At 41.8% G+C, this 20,233-nt stretch overlaps 2 protein-coding genes across 4 annotated transcripts; both read left to right on the forward strand.

Annotated features, from left to right (window-relative positions):
• Nucleotides 1-5,648: 5,648 nt before the first annotated feature.
• LOC143025538 (venom protein 302-like) lies at nt 5,649-9,395 on the forward strand. Its single transcript, XM_076185378.1, has 4 exons — nt 5,649-5,797; nt 6,049-6,233; nt 6,759-6,876; nt 7,862-9,395. The coding sequence occupies exons 2-4, from the start codon at nt 6,166-6,168 to the stop codon at nt 8,033-8,035; spliced, it is 360 nt and encodes a 119-aa protein (XP_076041493.1). The 5' UTR covers nt 5,649-5,797; nt 6,049-6,165; the 3' UTR covers nt 8,036-9,395.
• Nucleotides 9,396-12,802: 3,407 nt separating this feature from the next.
• LOC143025539 (single insulin-like growth factor-binding domain protein-2) lies at nt 12,803-15,340 on the forward strand. 3 transcript variants are annotated; one of them, XM_076185379.1, is made up of 4 exons: nt 12,803-12,918; nt 13,144-13,334; nt 13,899-14,016; nt 14,884-15,340. In XM_076185379.1, the coding sequence occupies exons 2-4, from the start codon at nt 13,267-13,269 to the stop codon at nt 15,067-15,069; spliced, it is 372 nt and encodes a 123-aa protein (XP_076041494.1). In that variant the 5' UTR covers nt 12,803-12,918; nt 13,144-13,266; the 3' UTR covers nt 15,070-15,340. The 3 variants fall into 3 exon arrangements, with proteins under 3 accessions (XP_076041494.1, XP_076041496.1, XP_076041495.1); XM_076185381.1 differs by having other exon boundaries at nt 12,813-12,918; nt 13,149-13,334; XM_076185380.1 differs by lacking the exon at nt 12,803-12,918 and adding an exon at nt 12,922-13,047.
• The last annotated feature ends 4,893 nt before the right edge of the window (nt 15,341-20,233 follow it).

Consider the following 20,233-nt stretch of genomic DNA (forward strand, 5'->3'; position numbering starts at 1 on the left):
GTAGTGGCGGCCGGGAACTCTACCAACTGCGCTATCAAATCGTGTGGGCGTGGGCGTGTAAGGTCATAGCATTGCCCGTAGATCGTGCCATATATGACCTATGAGCTCTCATCTGGGAAGGTAATAACTGTTGAAGGCGATCACGAGTCCAACAGGTGATTCAAGATAATGATTATGATTATTATCATTATTATTATTAGTATCATTATTATCATTATCATTATTATCATTATTATTATTATCATTATCATTATTATTATCATTATCATTATCATTATTATTATTCATTTATCTATCTATCTATCTATTTATAATCATAAGCTCTCTCTCTCTCTCTCTATTTCTCTCTCTCCTTCTCAGAAAACTGTGGGTATGGACCAACTTTTCACTGGTTATGTAGTAAACACCCTGACGTCGGTCGGAAACAGAAGAAAAAAAAAAATCCATAGTTTTAGTAAAGTTCTGAACAGGTGATCTAATAGCTTTACTACCAAATCGAGAAAGGCTTGGATGCCGGGTGACATCCCAACATACCACCCCTAAGCGATGGGTGTGTAGTACGTTCATGAAAAGTAAGAGTAAAACCGATTGATTTATAATCATTTTTTTTTTTTTTTTTTTTTTTTTTTTTCAAACCACCAGATGCGCCTGCTCATGCGAATTCGCGAGAGGCTCGCACTTCGGCAGGACTCCAAGATATCTTTAGGACCCCACCGGATCTACGGAACTCCACCGGATCTACAGGACTCCACCGGTTCTACGGGACTCCACCGGATCTACAGAAATCCACCGGATCTAAGGGACTCCACTGGATCTACGGGACTCCACCGGATCTACAGAAATCCACCGGATCTACAGAACTCCACCGGATCTACCGGACGCCACCGGAGCTACAAGACTCCACCGGACCTACAAAACTCCACCGGATCTACAGGACCCCAACAGATCTAAAAGACTCCAACAAATCTACAGGACTCCACCGAAGCTACAGGACTCCACTGGACCTCCACAACTTCACTAGATGTACAGGACTCCACCGGATCTACAGGACTTCACCACATCTACAGGACTCCATCGCTATATAGACAAAATGTCACAATTTGCTTATTTTAGAAAATGAGAGATTTTAATTTTTTTATTTTTTAGATATACTATGACAAGGCCATCACGTCTGATCGATTACGTCTTTTCTTTTACTATTTGCATTACTCTACTCTATCCTTCACTCACTCTCACTCTTCTCTTAGCTTCTTATTGTACTCCTTGTTCTTTTCCTTCTCATTTAAGTATTTTACTCTAAGCACCTCCCTACTTTCTGTCCTTTTCCTCTTTCTCTATCTGTCCTCCACTCAAAACTTACTTCCACCAAAAAAACTATCTGATATTCCCCCACTCTCTCCCCTTACAGTAGAATATGTACATCCAAAACTCTTCCTACTCTTTTCCTGGTTACCACTTTATAGTCCATTAAAGCCCTATCTACCACCCTTTCATCCACCACCCTCTCCCATGTGTACTTGTGTTTGACTTTATTCCTAAACACTGTATTTGCTATCATCAACTCTCCTTTTAGACACATCTCTACCGTCATCTCTCCACTACGATTTTTTCCTGGAACTCCACACTTCCCAACCATTCCGTCTATTGGTTCACCTCCTATCCTAGCACTGAGATATACCAATATCACTACATTAATATTTCTTTCTAAACCCTTTATGCATTCATTTAAATCTATTAAAAAAATGCATGTACAAAAAAATTCCCAGTTTCACCTTCATCCACATTAACCTTGAAGAAACCTTCCACTCCACCACACGTTTACCTATCTCTTCACTTACTAATATAGCCACCTCTTCTCTCCCTCATCCTCTCTTCACTCTTGACACCCTCCCTACTACACTCCCGAACTTAAAGTCGCTCCCTCCTTTCAACTTAGTTTCACTCAATACCAACATATCCATCTTTCTTCTCACAGACATACTGCCTATCTTTTCCATTTTGGTCTCATCTGAACCACATCCACGCACATTAAAAGACCCAAACCTTAGGGTTCTGGTTGGAAAACTTCTCCCAGACCCTCTTATGCTCTTTTTTTTATATATTTATTTAGTTTTAAAGTAATGTCTCCCTTGAGGCTACAGAATAGGATGTCTAGTCCTATCCCCGTCTTGTGTTTGTCGCCTTTTACGACTCAAATGGGAACACTCGGTGGCAGTATTCTTTCTCCCCTACCAAAGGGTTCGGCGAAAAATGAAATCAATATTCAGAGAAATGGTATAGGACAATATAGAGAGAGGGGGACTGCATAACGGAGGGACACTCGCAGTATAATAAAGTAGCATCATTTCTCTATGAATAGAGAGTTCCTATATCACCGACAAAATTATGTGTGCTCTGGTCCGTACGGGCGCCTCATATAGACCCTAAAGTATCAGCTACATGTTACTGAGCAGCCTTTAACCCCACAACAGCATGCAGCCAATATCCTAGAATGGGAACTAGGAGTAGAGGTGGAATAAGATGATTCAAGGAGTCACAAGGTGTGCAAAGATGGTGTGTGAAACAATGAAGACGGGAGGAAATAGAAGAAAGGGTAGTGAGTGGTGGGATGATGAAGCAAATAAGGTTGTAGAAGAGAAGAAACGAGCATTAACGGATTGCTTACAAAATAGGACGAGCGAATCATATGAGAGCTACAAAGAAAAGAGAAGCAAAACACAATATAAAGGAGGTAAAGAAGAGAGCATATGTGAAATAGGGTAAGAGTATGACAGATTTTTTTAAAGTAATAAAAATATGTTTTGCAAAGAAATTAAGAGAGAAAGAGGAGACGAATCAAATAGAGAAAAAAAGGAAAGGGTGCAGATGGAAAGGTGATAATAGAAGAGACAGAGGTGAGAGGAAGGTGGGCAGAATATCTTAGGTAGTTGCTAAATGTGAAGGAGGATAGGGAGTGAAAGGGAGTTGCAGTGGGAAACGCTAAGAAAATGACAGTAATAACTGAGGAAAATGGGGGAGAAATAAGGAAATATGAGGTGAAAGCAGTTATTAAAATGATGAGAGCAGGTAAGGCACCTGGGTTGGATGGACGTCATACGGGGTGTCTAAAAAGGGAGGTACAGTGATGGTGAACTGGCTGGTGAGGTTGTTTAATGTTTGTCTAAAAGAGGGTAGAGTGCTAGAGGACTGGAAGAGTGCCTTATAATTCCACTTTACAAGAGGAAAGGGGACAAATGCGAGTAGAGCAGTTTAAGAGGAATCAGTTTGTTGAGTATAGTTGGGAAGGCTTATGGTAGGGTTTTGATTGAGAGGATTAGGAGAGGAACAGAAAGAGTAATTGATGAGGAACAGTGTGGGTTTAGGACAGGTATGGGTTGCATGGATCAGATTTTTGTGGTAAGACAGATATGTGAAAAAGCCTTAGGAAAAGGTAATGATGTTTTTTGGGGCTTTATTTATTTGGAAAAGGCTTATGGCAAGGTAGACAGGAAGGCATTGTGGGAGATAATGCAGATATATGGGATAGGAGGAAAGCTAATAAGATCTGTCAAGAGTTTTTACGAGAGTAGTAGAGCCTGTGCTAGAATTAGAAATGGAGAGTGTAAATGGTTTGAGGTAAAGGTGGGACTTTGCCAAGGATGTGTTATGTCGCCTTGGCTGTTCAATTTTTACATGGGTGGAATGGTGCGAGAGGTAAACGCAAAGGTAATGGGCCGGGGACTGGAGATGGTTAAAGAAAATGGAGAAAAGTGGGAGACAAGTCAGTTATTTGCTGTCGACACTATGCTTGTAGCAGGATCAGAGGAGGGATTAAGGAAGTTAGTGACGGAATTTGGGAAGGTGTGCGAAAGAAGGAAGTTGAAGATAAGTAAGGTGATGAGATTTACAAGGGGAGAGAATGGAAGAAAACTGGAAGTGAGTATTAAGGGAGAGAGACTGGAGGAAGTAGGTAGCTTTAGATACTTGGGTACGAATGTGGCAGGAAAGGGAGGAGCTAAGGTAGAGGTAGAATGTAGATTGAGATAAGCGAGTAAATGCCTTGGTGGATTAAAAAGTGTAATGAGAAATAGACATTTGATAATGGATGCTAAGAGGAAATTGTATGAAGGAGTGATCGTGCCGACAGCACTGTATGGGCCAGAAACATGGATCATAAGAGAGGAAGAGTTTGAATGTGTTTGAGATGAAATGCCTGAAAAGTATGGTAGGGGCTACTAGACTGGATAAGGTGAAAAACTACTTCAAAGGAGGAGGTGGGGTGAAAAGTGAGTTGGGAGATAGAGTTGATGAATGAGTATTGGGATGGTTTGGATACATGGAAAGAATGAGTGAAGAAAGATTAGTAAAAGAGGTGTGGAAGGCAGAGGTGGAAGGAGTGAAGATGAGGGGACGACCAAGGATGAGATGGATGGATGGAGTAAAAGGGGCATTGGGAAAGAGAGGAATGTTTGTTGAGGAAGTAAGAAAACAGAAAATAGGGGTGAGTGGAGAACGGTTGAGTATGGATGATGTTGTGATGCATGGAAGAAAGTGGGTGGGGGGAGGGGGGTTATGTGTGAATGATATTTTAACGCGGCCCGAGAGGATTTCTCCCCATCTCATTTTCTACATGAGTTGACGGAGAGAGGGGGGTGGGGTCGCCGATTAAGTGAAAAGGCTCTGCTGTGGATGAGCTGTCTTGATACATTGCTTCTGAACAAGGGCAGTGGGCGAGATGCAGGGATGACCCGTCATCTAGGAGGAGCCAAGAAAAGAGGGAGGGAGGGAGGGAGGGGTGGTGAATGGGAGTGAATTGTGTAGGTATGAAATGGGTGGGAGTGAATTTATATCTTTGTTTCTTGGCTACCTCTCTTGTAAGAGGAAAAAGACGTTGGTATACATATGTATGCATTTATATTTTTGCCCACGATATAAATATATGTATATGTATATATATATATATATATTATATATATATATATATATATATTATATTTATATACATATATGTATACACATATATATATATACATATATATATACATATATATATATATATACATATATATATGTATATATATACATATATACAATATATACACACATATACATACATATACATATATATATACATATATATACATATAAATATATATATACATATATATACATAATATATATATATATATATATATATATATATATATATATATATATATATATATATATATATATATATGTGTGTGTGTGTGTGTGTGTGTGTGTGTGTGTGTGTGTGTGTGTGTGTGTGTGTGTGTGTGTGTGTGTGTGTGTATACATACATATATATATATATATATATATATATATATATATATATATATATACATATATATATAACAGTATGCATTCGGATAGAAAAATAGAAAAGGGTTTGTCGATATTTTTTGATAAACTGACGAGTCGTCTTAAACTGTACAACGGATAAAATGCTAAACATCTTTGATTGGGCAAACATGTCTGCCTCTCTACTCCTCCCACCCTCCTCCTCCTCCTACCCTCCTCCTCCTGCTTCTCCTCCTCTCTACCTTCTTCTCACCTTCTCTCCTCCGTGTCCTCCTCGTCACCCTTTAACCTCCACATTCTCGTCATACTTTTCTTTTTCTTTTTCCTCTTTACTGTATAAAGGTTCTGCTAGCTCCTTCAGATAGAGCGATTATTCGTTCAGTGTGAGTTTAGACGGTGAGCAGGACGGGACAGGACCAGCAAGACCTCCAACAAGACCCACAGGAAGACTCCTTGTCCCGTCAAGAGACCGTCTTTTGTCGCCGCTTCCGAAGTACGTCGTTCTGTATACCACGAGCTTAAGTGCTTGTCTTTAGCACTACAAAGGAGAAGACGTTCATCCTCCAGGCCCAGGCTCTCCTGAGACTGTGGTGTTCCTCTCTGGAAACAAATAGAATCTATATCTGAGGCTTTGAAAGAAAGTAATCAAGTATAGGTATACATAGGGTGATTACATGTATAAAGCCTTAGTTTCTCCTGTAGGCGAGCTGAACGAAGTTATTAATGTTATTTGATACATGCCAGGGAAGGACCGAGAGCCGTGTTGCCACACCCCTGCAGGCACTACCTCGCCTTCACACGCACATCGAGTGGTCCACCTTGAAGCTTCAAGTCTTCAGCGAGAGCTTCTTCTGCACCAAGATGCCACGACCCACCTCAACACTCGTTCTCCTGCTGGCTCTCCTGTGCATCTTCGTCAGCGTGGAAAGGTGCGTTGGGTAAGATCGCTCTTTGAGGTCAACCTCGAGAGTGGAAAAGCGTTTTGAGGCTATACACAGCCATTAGGTTGTATGTGTCATGAGTTTGGGCAGGTCCTCCTTCAGGGTTAGAGAAGGTCATTCTCCAACGTCACCCTTGAGAACTAAAAGAATCTGTGACAGACTACCAAGACTATTGTGATGTGAGGTGTAGGGTAGGGATATTGTACATTGTAACTTCATTTGGTGTCAGCCAGATAAAACAAAAGCCTAAAACTGAAACAATCCCCCTTCCTTGTCGGCTGGCTAGTATCTCACCTTCCATTCTAGTTGCAGCCAGACTATTTTATTCGTTTTTAGCACCCTTCCTCCCCCTCCCCCATTAAATAAAATCTTGCTCGTAACACTAAGAACACCCTCACCCTGTCAAGGTTCACCACATTTCGACTTTTTTTTTCTCTCTCTCTCTTTTAAGTAAATGCCTCACTTCCTCAAAGAGCTGAGACATTACGATTTTAGAATTCCTTGTCCTTCCAGATCCTCTGGACTGTCGTGTCGCCCATGTGAGAACCGGAAACACTGCCTTAATGAACCGACTTACTGCCGCTGGGGATTCACTAAAGGCGTCTGTGGATGCTGCATCGTCTGCTCCAAGGCAAGTATATACCTCAGGGTAACACGAGATTAATACGAGTGGGAGAAATGAGTTATAATGAGGCTAAAAAGAAATATTCTAACGCATAAATGAGTATGTAAATGAACACGTGAACAAATAATGTACATAGACAAACAAATGAATGACTAAATAAATTAATCAATCAGTCGATTAATCAATCAATAATAGTAAGCATAGTGAATATATAAATGGATGAATCGATAACTAAACAGATCAATTAGTTCATTGATAAATATGCCACAGATGAATGAATAGATGAATTGAAATTTAGATAACTAAATTATAAGCGTGAAGTTTCTTTTTTTTTTCTTTCTTTTTTTTTTTTTGAGGGGCGGGGTAATTTGTTCTAAAACAATGTCTCTGTTCATCAACGAATAGGATAGAGAGGGTTACGTATTCCACCATAAAGTGCATGGACAAAAGAAAGAAAGAAAAAAATGTCTGGGTTTGTTCCGAGAGCAGAGAACAAAAGATGTTGCCTTCTCCAATATGATTTAAAAGATCCCATTCGCCGTCGACTTGAACTTTTACACATTATTCACAGCACAATCACACGTGCCTTCGTCAGATAAGCGTTTTGTCAGGAAGATCTTCCTCTGAGTAATCAAAGTGAGTCCCTAGCCTAAACTCTTCTGTTGGGTGATCTTATTCCCTCCGCAGTAATGACCCTGTCCATAGATTTCGTTCTTGTTAACATTCCATGACCTTATTCGGCAGAAGGCAACAAGACAGTTCCTGAAGTAGCCAAATTTATTTCAATTAATCCCTCATCTGTGATGACGCCATCCCCTCTCCCCACAACGATTCCGTTTTCAGGTTCTGTCCTGGGTAACGCCCAACGATAATCTTCTTTTTCAGCTGAAGAGAAAATATTCTTAAGCCGAGAGGGGAGTGTGACTGTAGCGAAAGAATCGATGTCACAATACTTTTCGATGATGATTCAGTGTTGTCTTCATCCCTACAGGGTCCGGGTGAAAAATGTGGCGGAACTTGGCATCAGGACGGGAGATGCGCCACTGGACTGACCTGCTTGATCACTAAAAGGACGTTTCCCAGAGGTATCTGCGTCAAAGTGCCTTCGCACCCGGATTCGTCTGAGGAGGACAATAGCTTCAGCATTGAGAGTCGCGAGGGCTAGGGTAATTCCCAGTAGTCCTTTTATGTAGGAAGGAAATCGAAATAAACACCACGTTAGTACGACTTTTCGTCCGTTACGCTTTTTCAAGTACATAGTCATAATACAAATGACTGAGATTAAATAAGAAGAATTGGGGGAACGGTATGAGGGAGAGAGAGAAGATGGGAGGTGGGGGGACTGAATATTAGGAAAGGTTAAAGAGAAGGTGGATCAAATGTCTGAAAACAGGAAAAGTTAAGGATAAGATGGACAGTTGGCTGGATGAAGGACATTAGTTCACAACCGAGGAACAAAAGGAAGAAGAAAATAAGAGGAGTGAATAATTGTCTACTGAGGGTGGACAACGACTTTGAAAAAAAAGGGCTTTTGAAGGGCAACTAGGGATGGTTTAAAGTTTTGATGGCAATGGGTATTAAAGGAATTAGGTTGAGTGAGATATTGAACATGCCCCTGTTTTGTTCAGTTGTGTTGGTTCCTTGTATGATGGCTGCTTCTAAACATTTTCTAAAGATCTTGTCGGTTCACGTACCAGAAGTTCTGCATTTTCCCAGTCCATCAAGTAGTTGCTACTCAAAGTCGTTGCCTACCCTCAGTAGACAATTGCTCATCCTTTTTATTTTTTTCTTCCTTTTGTTCCTGGCTTGTGAGCTAATGTCCTTCACCCAGTCAATTACTCCATCTTATTCTTAACCTCTCCTGTTCCCGGATATTTGGTCCACCTTTTCCTTAACCTTTCCTAATATTCAATGATCCCCCTATTTTCCATCCTCTTTCCTTTCCTCCCTCCCCCAGCTTCCCCAGTTCTTATTTAATCTCAGTCATTTGTATTACGACTTGAAAAACCTGTAAGAAGCGAAACGTCGTACAACTAAATGGTCCGTCCTCACATGTTGTTTATTTCGATAGACTTGTAGGCAACTACCACTTTCATAAAGAGAAAGGAAATGTAAGAAAAGTGAAACTGGAAGAAGTGGGAATCTAATGAAGTTCAACCATCAGAACAAAATTTGCTGATCTGTCTCTTCGGTGTTCTCTTCGAAAACATAATTAGCGTTTTATTTTCTACAGGAACAAAAAATGTTCAAAGTCTGGAAAAGAGAACATTTCAATTCGTTGTAAGATGTCAAAAGATTGTTTGAAGAGCTCATATGAAGTCTCTCTAAAACTTGAACTACATAAGAGCACAGGATACAGGTTATTGGTTACCGTGGGAAGACACCAACCCACATTGAATGTATCTCCCAATAGTAGATGAGAATGAAAAATCTAAAGTATATCTCCAAACCGTTTTCAATTCCCTTAAGACTGCCAATTGTTGATTCGTTTCATCCTTGCATTACTAATAAATGAGTAATCTGAATTGGTATCCTTTCCCTAGCACCTTCTTCTACCTGACTACCTACACAAACGTACAAATACAGGAAATGAGAAAGATCGCCATTGTCTTTGGTCGGCATGACGGTAACATTTTTAGAGATTGTTTGAAAGAAAAATCAACAAGATGTTTGGGGGGGGGGACACTGCTGTATTGGTAGATCATCAATTCGGTTTCAGAAAAGGGAGGTCGTGTGTTAGATTTGATAAAAAAAAATTAATAACGGTTGATATCCTGCAAGATAGAGATGGTTGGGTGGACTGTGTGTGTCTGGATATGGAGAAAGCTTTCGACAAGGCTCCTCAAGAAATGTTAATGTGGAAATTGGAATATGTAAAGGGACTCGATAAGTTTCCTGGAATGAAAGAAAACACACCTTCTTGTCTTCATTATTCTAACCAACACGTCCAGGCTTTTGAATAATAACGACCACCATTACGACTTGTACTGGAACTGCTGTCTTCAACTTATTATTCATTGTAGTGAATGTGAATGCCAGCCATCTACAAAATGTAAATAACATAAGATGAGCCATATGAACATTATGAATAACATCTCATCCGGGAGGGTAATAACTATGGAAGTCTCACGATTCCAACAAGTGATCCATGACTAAGGTGAGATATTGAACATCCTCCTCTTTCTCTCTCTCATTCTATCTTTCTCTATTTCTCTCTCTCTCACTCTTTCTCTCACAGAAACACTCTCACAGGAAACTGTAGGTGTAGGCAAACTTTTCATTGGTTATGTAGTAAACACTCTGAAGCAAGTCTGAAACAGAAAAAAAATCACTCTTTTTCTGTGGTTTTACTAAAGTTCTGAATAGGTGGTCTAATAGCTTTACTACCACATCGAGAAAGGTTTGGATGCAGGGTGACATCCCGCCCCTAAGTAATGCGTGAGTGCACAGGTACAGTACGTACATGTTTTCACCACTTTTTCACTTTCTTCTAAATATTACCACTGTTACTTTGTGATATATACAATATTAGTCTCTCACAATTTTCCTTCAGCTATAGTAGTCAATCGAGATGAATAAAAATTCTATGTCTTTTCTTCTATATCTATATTCTGTTCATCTTTATACCATGCACTCTACAAAGTTCTTGGAAGGAGTTTCACTTTCAGACAAGAGGAATTAAATTTATGACTACTTTTCTTCTGTAACTTTCTTCGGAACTTCTACAGCGTGCTCTCAAGGAATCCCGGGTCAAGAACACTTAATTTGGGTCCTAGATCAGTTCTGCAGTAACGTCATTTCTTTAGTCCAATAATCTTTAATATCATATATAGGAACCTCCCCTTAGGGCGTATTTTAACAATCGTGAACCAATTTAATTTTCTCTTACTCCACCCTTTTTCCAATCAGATCCGCCGTTACAACTCCGTATGCAATACTGTTTATTTAAGCATTCTCGAATTCACTGCACACTGACTTAGTTTACATATTGTATACATCAGCAAAGCATAAAGTAATAAAATCGAGTCCCCGTCCTCTGTTTAAAAACATAACGCTGAGAGCAAACTGTTGTTTACAAAACAGCTAACTCATAAAAATGAAATCTTCAACATCTACTGTACCCCTCTATCTACCTCACTTGTCTATCTATATCTACAAGCCTCTTACAGGGCTCACCAACTACCACTTGGTCGTCCCGGCCAACCATTTTCTGCTACCCTCATACACATGTATAGATTTGTTGTTTTGATCTACATTGAGTTTGGAAGCGTTGAGACAAACGGGGTGACGGTTTGCCATTTTTATTCTCTTCTTATTTCTACTATAAGCAATGCATGAACTGAGTATGGACACTCACTTTTTATGCATAGATTATTTATTTACAAATGGGAACACATATAAAAATATATATATTTGTCGAATCTGATTTTGCAGTTGGTAATGTCCGAGCAGGTGTCCACCCTCTAGCCCAACTGACCACGTGACCTCAGAGGCGCTTGGCCCAAATGCCCGCTGTAAGGTCAAGCCCAATAGAAGGTCACTTGGGAGTTCTCTGGAGACGTCGAACGTTCCATCCTGTACTAATGCGTGCGTGTGCAGGCTAGACATCTAAAGAATTGAATATTCCCTTGAATCATCTTGCAACACAGGAAAAGTAAGAGTATTTTATTTTTTCTACTTGATTTAAATGAATTTAATTCAATTTTGTTTTATTTTCTCTTACGTGATCTTACTTTATCTAATTTTAGTTTGCTTTGGTTTAAATTATATATCTTTATTTCTTTCATTTCAGGAACTTTTATGAGTGACAAGCCACAGGGTGCGCCGGTACTTGCTTCGTAGTGGGCTTGGCCTTCGGCAGGAATTCACCAGATTTACAGGACTGCAACTAAACTACAGAACTTCACCGGATCTACAGGACTCCACCGGATCTACAGGACTCCACCGAATCTACAGGACACCACCGGATCTACAGGACTCCACCGAATCAACAGGACTCCACCGAATCTACAGGACACCACCGGATCTACAGGACTTCGCCGGATCTACAGGACTTCGCCGGATCTACAGGACTCCAACAAATCTACAGCATTCCATCCAAGCTACAGGACTCCACCGGATTTATAGAACCCACCGGAGTTATTGAACTCCATCGGATCTACGGGATTCCATCGGATCAAAGGGACTCCACCGGATCTACGGGACTCCACCAGATCTACGGGACTCCTTTGGATCTACGAAACTCCACCGGATCTACGGGACTCCACCGGACCTACGGAACCCCACCGAATCTACAAGACTCCACCGGATCTACAAGACTCCACTGGATCTACAGGACTCCACCGGATCTACAAGACACTACCGGATCTACAGGACTCCAACAAATCTAGAGGACTCCACCGGATCTACAAAATTCCACCGGATATACAGGAACCCACCGGACCTACAGGACTTCACCACATCTACAGGGCTCCACCGCTCTATAGACAAGATGTTATATATTGCTTATTTTAGAAAATGAGAGATAAAAAAACTATTTTCTAGATATACAAGGCCATCACGTCTAATAGACTTAGCTTTTTCTTTTTATATTCAAATTCTTACCCACGATATTTTTTCTTTCTTTTTTTATCATTAATAGTATGCATTCGGATAGAAAAAAAGAAAATTGTTTATCGACATTTTCTGATAAACTAACTTGTCATCTTTAACTGTACAACGGTTAAGATTCTAAACGTCTTTGCTTGGACAAATATGTCTGCCTCCTTCCTCCTCCTCTCTACCTTCTTCCCGCCTTTTCTCCTCCGTGTCCTCCTCCCCCTGACTTTTTACCCTCCACATCCTCGTAATACTTTTTTTCTACTTTTTTTTTCTTCTTCTTTTTCTTTCTGTAAAGATTCTGCTAGCTCCTTCCAGCTAGAGCGATGAGTTGCTCAGTGCGAGTTTAGGCGGTGAGCGGGACGGGACAAGACCAGCAAGACCTCCAAAAAGAACTACAGGAAGACTCCTCGTCCCTTCAAGAGACCGTCTTTTGTCGCCGCTTCCGAAGTACGTCGAACTTACGTACTCGTCTTTAGCACTTCAAAGAAAACGCTCCTCCAGGCTCAAGTTCTCCTGAGACTGTGGTATTCCTCTCAGGAAACAAATAGGAGCCATAGCTGAGGCTTTGAAAAAAAAGTAACCAAGAATATGTATACATAAGGTGATCACATGTAATAAACATGTTTCTCCTGTAGGCGAGCTGAACGAAGTTATTAACGTTATTTGATACAGGCCAGGGAAGGACCGAGAGCCGTGTTGCCACATCCCTGCAGGCGGTGTCTAGTCCTCACACGCACAGCGAGTGGTCCACCTTGAAGCCCTCAAGTCTTCGGCGAGAGCTTCTTCTGCACCAAGATGCCACGATCCACCTCGACACTCGTTCTCCTGCTGGCTCTCCTGTGCATCTTTGTCAGCGTGAAAAGGTACGTTGGGCAAGATCGCTCTTTGAGGTCAACCTTGAGAGTGGAAAGGCGTTTTGACGTCACAACAGGGCTATTGGGTCAAATGTGTCATGATTTTTGGCAGGTCCTCCTTCAGGGTTAGAGAAGGTCATTCTCCAACGTCGCCCTTGAGAACTAAAAGAATCTGTGACAGACTAACAAGACTATTGCGATGTGAGGTCTAGGGTAAGGACGAGCTGCAACCTCATTGTACATTGTAACTTCATTTGGCGTCAGCCTGATAAAAAGAACCAGATAGGTTACTGTCTCGAACAAAAATACCTAAAACTTAGAGACTTCCATTTCCTTGCCGTCTGGCACTTCACCTTCCATTCTGACTGTCGCCAGACTATTTTATCAATTTCCAACACTCTTCCTCCCCCCTCTCCTCTCCCGCAGTAAGTAAAAACTTGCTCGTAATACTAAGAACACCCTCATCCTGTCAAGGTTCACCAAATCCTTTTTTTTTCTTTTTTTTCTGTAAGAAAATTCCCCACTCCTCAAAGAGCTGAGACATTATGATTCTAGAATTCCTTGTCTTCCCAGATCCTCAGGACTGTCCTGTCCTCCTTGTGAAAACCGGAAACACTGCCCCGATGAACCGAGTCACTGCGACTGGGGATTCTCCACAGACGAGTGTGGTTGCTGCATTGTCTGCAGGAAGGCAAGTATCTTCCCCAGGGAGCACAGTGCGCTAGCACAAGTGGGAGAAATGAGTTAAAACGAGGCTAAAACGAAACAATCCAATGCATGAATAAATGAATGAATGAATACGTGGATGAATAATGTACATAGACAAACGAATGAATAACTAAATCAGTCAATCAATCAATCAGTAAAACATAGCATATTGCATAGATAAATGAATGGATGAATTAATTCATTGACAGATATGCCACAGATGAATGAAGAGATGAATTGATAATTAGATAACTAAATTATAAGCGTGAATTTTTTTTTTCCAAAACAACGTCCCCATTCATCAACCAATCCTTGCCGAATTTGACTGAGAGTCACATATTTCCCCATATAATGCATAAAAAAAAATGTCTGGGTTCGTTCCGAGAAAAAAATATCCAGTTTTAAAAGACCCCATTCACCGTCGACTTGAACCTGTGCACATTATTCGTCGGATAAGCGTTTTGTCAGGAAGATCTTCCTCTGAGTGATCAAAGTGATTCCCCTATCCCAGACTCTTCGATTGGGTGATCTTATTTCCTCCGCAAAAGTGGCCCTGTCCACAGATTTCGTTCTTGTTAACATTCCATGACCTTGTTCAGCAATAGATGACAAGACAGTTCTTGAAGAGACCAAGTTTATCTCGATTAATCACTCAACTACGATGGCGCCATCCCATCTCCCTACAACGATCCCCTTTACAGGTTCTGTTCTGGTGTAACGCCCAACAATAATCTTCTTTTTCAGCCAAAGAGAAAATATTCTTAAACCGAGAGCGGAGTGTGACTGCAGCGAAGGAATCGGTGTCACAATACTTTTCGATGATGATTCAGTGTTGTCTTCATCCCTACAGGGTCCGGGTACATTATGTAGCGGAATTATCGGTCCTCAGAACTGGGGATGCACCAGCGGACTGCCCTGCTTACTCGTTAGGGGGCTGGGTCTCAAAAGCATTTGCGACAAAGTGCCTTTGAATCCTTCGCACCCGGATTCTTCTGAAGAGGACAACAGCTTCAGCATTGAGAGTAACGAGGGCTAGGGCAGTTCCCAGTAGTCCTTTTATGTTTTCAGTTCGTTGTAAAATGTCTTTTGATTGGTTGAAGAGCTCATATAAAGTCTGTCTAAAACTTCAACTATGTAAGAGCACAGGAAACAGGTCATTGGTTACCGTGAGGAGACACTAACCCACATTGAATGTATCTCCCAACAGTAGATGAAAATGAAAAATATATTATCACCAAACTTTTTAATTCCCTTAAGACTGCCGATTGGTTATTCGTTTCGTCTTTGCATTACTAATAAAAGAGTAATCTGCACTGGTATCCTTTTCCTAGCCACTCTCTCCCACCTGTCGACTCACACAAACGAAGAAATACATGAAATGATGAAGAGACAAGAAGACGGGACCAAACGAGCGTTGCTCCTTAGCTGTACACTACAATTAAGTACACACGTGTCCCCAACCTCCCACTCACCAGCCCACCCAAGTCAAGTCTTCCCATTCCCCAACAATCACTGATACCTCTATTCCCCAATCACTCCCGGGGTTCAATACTCGGAGGGCTGTGGGCGAGGCGGAGGAGTCGGCTTGGCATCCATAATCAGTTTTGTTTTATACGAGGGTTTGGTCTCGACAAGAGGCAACCCTCGATGGAGGTGACGAGGGGGATGACGCCCCCACAGCATTAATGGCTGGGGAGGGGGGTAAGTTGACCGAAATTGTCAAGAGTCGTTTGGAGTGGGAAGGAAGGGTGCCTGCATGGGAGCTTGCTCAGAGAGGAGACCGTGGGTACTGGCACCGGCGTGTGAGTGAGGTAACGGGCTTCCTGGCGTACGCCCCCAATTGATCATGTCGGCCGACTCTAAAGGGATTGTCTGCCGGCTCCTCGGGTTGTGTGGGACAGTGATTTGAAGAGGTCACAGGTTCTCAGGTAGGACGCCTTTAGATGCCCAGGTATCCAGGCGAGATGACTATTGAGGATCGGGCCCAGAGATCGAGTCTGTTCTTGCACTGGGAAGCTCAATGCGCCATTACGCCATAGGACATCGCCGGCTCTTGGCACGGAGCTCGGGTCGCCGTCCTGAGGTCTACCTACTCGTCCTAGACCTTAAGAGGCTTCCTTTCCCGGCCCCCTCCATCCCTCCACCACAGCCCCCTCCATCCCTCCACCCTCCCCCAGTCCCCTTCAGCCTCCCTCGGCCTCCCTCAATCCCCTTAGCTCCTCCTCCTCCTCTTCCTCCTCCACTAAATCTCCTTTCCCAGTCCACTGCCCCTGCGCCCCCATCTCTCCAGGAACCCTCCCCTCCTCCTCCTCCTCTTCCTCTTCCTCCTCCTTCCTTCCTCACACATGCGACACGAACCAAGGCCTTGGGTCGGTGGTTTCTGCATGAAGTCCTACTACCAGAAGCCGAGGAGTTTCGTCTCAAGTTACTCAAAACAAAATATGAAAAGGCCTTATCTTAGAGGAAAAAAACTAACGAAAAACAATTGCATAGAGAACAAGGCGCTTACACGTGGCATATTTCAAAATGTCCCCGCCGACAGACAATGTAAAAGTATAGATAACTCAAAACAAAACAGCGAGCCTATGAAACGGTTCTCATCCTCTGTGGTTTCGAATGCCTTTCCTGAAACAAAATCGTGTCTTATCCCTGTTGACACCTCCTCAACGAAGAGCGAAATCAATAAATGTTCATGACTACTTCGAAATATGACAACAAACAAGATGTTTTCAGGTGAGGATGTGCCAGGGAGACGAATGGAAACGCCTGCTACCAACAGCTACGGGTCGGGTGTTCATCAAGAGAGGCTGCAAGCTGCAATCCTCGTCGCCGTGGAGGCGAACGAAATAGCCCGACGCCAGTCTGGTTGGGTTTTATTCAGTCTCACTTGTGCAGAAGTTGCGAATTCGCGGGACTGGTGGCCTACCAGGGTCACCTTGCCCCAGGGGAGAGGCGATGAGAAAAAAATAATGAGTCTGCGCCTACACGGGACGGCCAGCCAGAGCCGAGGCCCGGACGACATCATCTTCCTCGCCCGGTGGTACTTTATCTCTCTCTCTCTCGTTTCGGCTGCAGCCAGGCGACTTCTTCCTTCAACGCATGGCACCGTCGCAGTAACGAGTGGGTTGCAGGGATATACCTGCATGTACAAGGTCACACGCACGCAAACGGACGCACGCACGCAAACGGACGCACGAACAGTCACACACGCACGCAAACGCACGCACGAACACACACACACACACACACACACACACACACACACAAACCCACACACACTACTGCGTTGCAAATATTTGCGAATAGAACGCAATATGTATATATATATTTATTTATATATATACACACACATATATATATATATATATATATAGATACACACACACACATATATATATATATAGATACATATATATATATATATATATCACAACAAAGATATGTCGTAGCACATTTGTAAAATAACACTGATGGCCCACTTTCGGAGAAGAATAAGCGAAGATATAGAGATCTGTATATTTCGATCACTTACTGTGATCCTCTTCAGCAGATATGAGTTACAAAGTAGAGAACAATGTGTATTTATAATGAAACAGTGAGGTAGCAAGAAGGGACGGAGCTCAGGTCACATGCCCGGCACGCATGCTCGGATCTTAGTGGCTCAGGTCACATGTCCGGCGTGGCATGGACCTTGGTGATTTTTGTCCACCGCTAATGTAGATGGTAACATTTTATTTATTGCAAAAGAAGAAATACAATCTGGTGACCATTGACCATGGGAAATGTTGTAATTTGGAAAATTGTTTATTAAGGAGGATTCTACTATTTTTCTTCTGAAACTACATTTGGATTTGTAAATTATTTCAGCATCGTCCCAATTTATCCGGTGGTTTTTCTTGGCGACGTGCAGAAATACCGGATAAATTGGGACGATGTTGAAATAATTTACAAATCCAAATGTAGTTTCAGAAGAAAAATAGTAGAATCCTCCTTAATAAACAATTTTCCAAATTACAACATTTCCCATGGTCAATGGTCACCAGATTGTATTTCTTCTTTTGCAATAAATAAAATGTTACCATCTACATTAGCGGTGGACAAAAATCACCAAGGTCCATGCCACGCCGGACATGTGACCTGAGCCACTAAGATCCGAGCATGCGTGCCGGGCATGTGACCTGAGTCCGTCCCTTCTTGCTACCTCACTGTTTCATTATAAATACACATTGTTCTCTACTTTGTAACTCATATCTGCTGAAGAGGATCACAGTAAGTGATCGAAATATACAGATCTCTATATCTTCGCTTATTCTTCTCCGAAAGTGGGTCATCAGTATTTTATATGTATATGTATATATGAGTGGAAGGGCGGTGAGCTAAACACAGAGAACAGTTGGAGTTTTATTCACTGACGTTTCGTCCTTACCAGGACATTCCCAAAGTACATACAGTCTAAGAAAATGAACAGCTTATATAATTCATCCTTGCCGTGTTCCTCTCCCTCCATACTCTCATCCGTTCTCAACCTCTCTCATGTGACTCCGACCATGCCGCTTCTCCCTCTGTTCTCAATCGTCCTTTTGACCTCCTTGATAATTAAAATGCCTGCTGCTCCTGCTAATTTCAGAAAAAGTGATGGTTAGTTATGATGTAATTGCGCTCTTTACGAATGTCGAGGTAGAAGGGCGTTGGCAGCGGCAAAGAAGGTGGTAGACAGTTTGGATGAGGATAATTTACCAGTGGGGAACAGTGATTACTTAAAATTAGTGTCTCTATGCGTGAAGATTAATCCTTTCATGTTCAACGGGAAAGAATACAGACAACACCGAGGACTTGCAATGGGTAGTCCTCTCAGTGCGTTTCTGGCCTCATTGTATATGGAAGTTTTAGAGACAGATTATTTCATAAGGATAATGGGTAAAGACACGCTTTGGCTGAGGTAAGTGGACGACGTCCTAGTCATCGCTCCTAAAGAGGTACAATTGGATGACAAGTTGAGTAGATTGAATCATATCGAACCAAACATCCAGTTTACTATCGAACACGAGATGGATAACAAACTAGCTTTCTTGGATACGGTGATTTGGAGGAGAGGTAGTAAGGTATCATTCTCGGTCTACAGAAAGAGGACCAATAAAGACGATGTGATTCATTTCTACTCAGTGCATAGTAACAAAATTAAAACGGAGTGGTTATAGGATTTTTATTAAGGGCGTACCGTATTTATAGCGAAAAAAAAATTAGAGAATGAAATATAATATATATTCAAAGTGTTCACTAAACTCAGATACCCCGAAGAGCTACTGCATATATTGAGAAAGAAAGCAACGGTAATAATGAGAAGAAAGAAGGACAACTGGTCCGGAGAAGGCAAGGCTGGTTTTTTGTCCGTCCCCATCTCAAAGTTGGGACATATTCTCACAAAAGTGGGTGTGAACGTTGCTTTTTCAACGGGTACGAAATTAGGAGAGGTTGTCAAGAATAAGAATAAAAATAAATCAGAAAAAGGTATGGAGAAAGGCGTGATCTACAATATACCATGTAGTGGTTGTCCGTTAGGATATTATGGAGAGACGGGAAGATCAGTGGAGCTGCGGACATATGAACACAAAAATGACGTCAGAGCTCACAGAACCTCCAACTCGCTAGTAGTTTATTTAGACCAATGTGGTCATCTTCCAGACTGGAACAAGATAAAGGTGCTCCACAAAGGTCTAGAGAAAAAGAAAAGAAAAATAGTGGAGGCAGCCTACATTACTTCCCACCCCTGCATCAACCATAGGGAAGGGTTTATAAAATTAGCAGGAGCAGCAGGCACTTTAATTATCAAGGAGGTCAAAAGGACGATTGAGAACGGAGGGAGAAGCGGCATGGTCGGAGTCACATGAGAAGGGTTGAGAACGGATGAGAGTATGGAGGGAGAGGAACACAAGGATGAATTGTATAAGCTGTTCATTTTCTTAGACTGTATGTACTATGAGAATGTCCTGGTAAGGACGAAACGTCAGTAAATAAAACTCCAACTGTTCTCTGTGTTTAGCTCACCGCCCTTCCACTCATTTGTCTTCCATACTTCAATATATATATATATATATATATACATATATATATATATATATATATATATATATATATATATATATATATATATAGTGACGACATCTTGACAGGTTGTGAGAGAGGCAGAGGGGAAAACACAC

The sequence above is a fragment of the Oratosquilla oratoria genome, chromosome 5, assembly GCF_046742065.1.
Source record: "Oratosquilla oratoria isolate Oo_2021 chromosome 5, ASM4674206v1, whole genome shotgun sequence".
Taxonomy (NCBI): Eukaryota; Metazoa; Arthropoda; class Malacostraca; order Stomatopoda; family Squillidae; genus Oratosquilla; species Oratosquilla oratoria.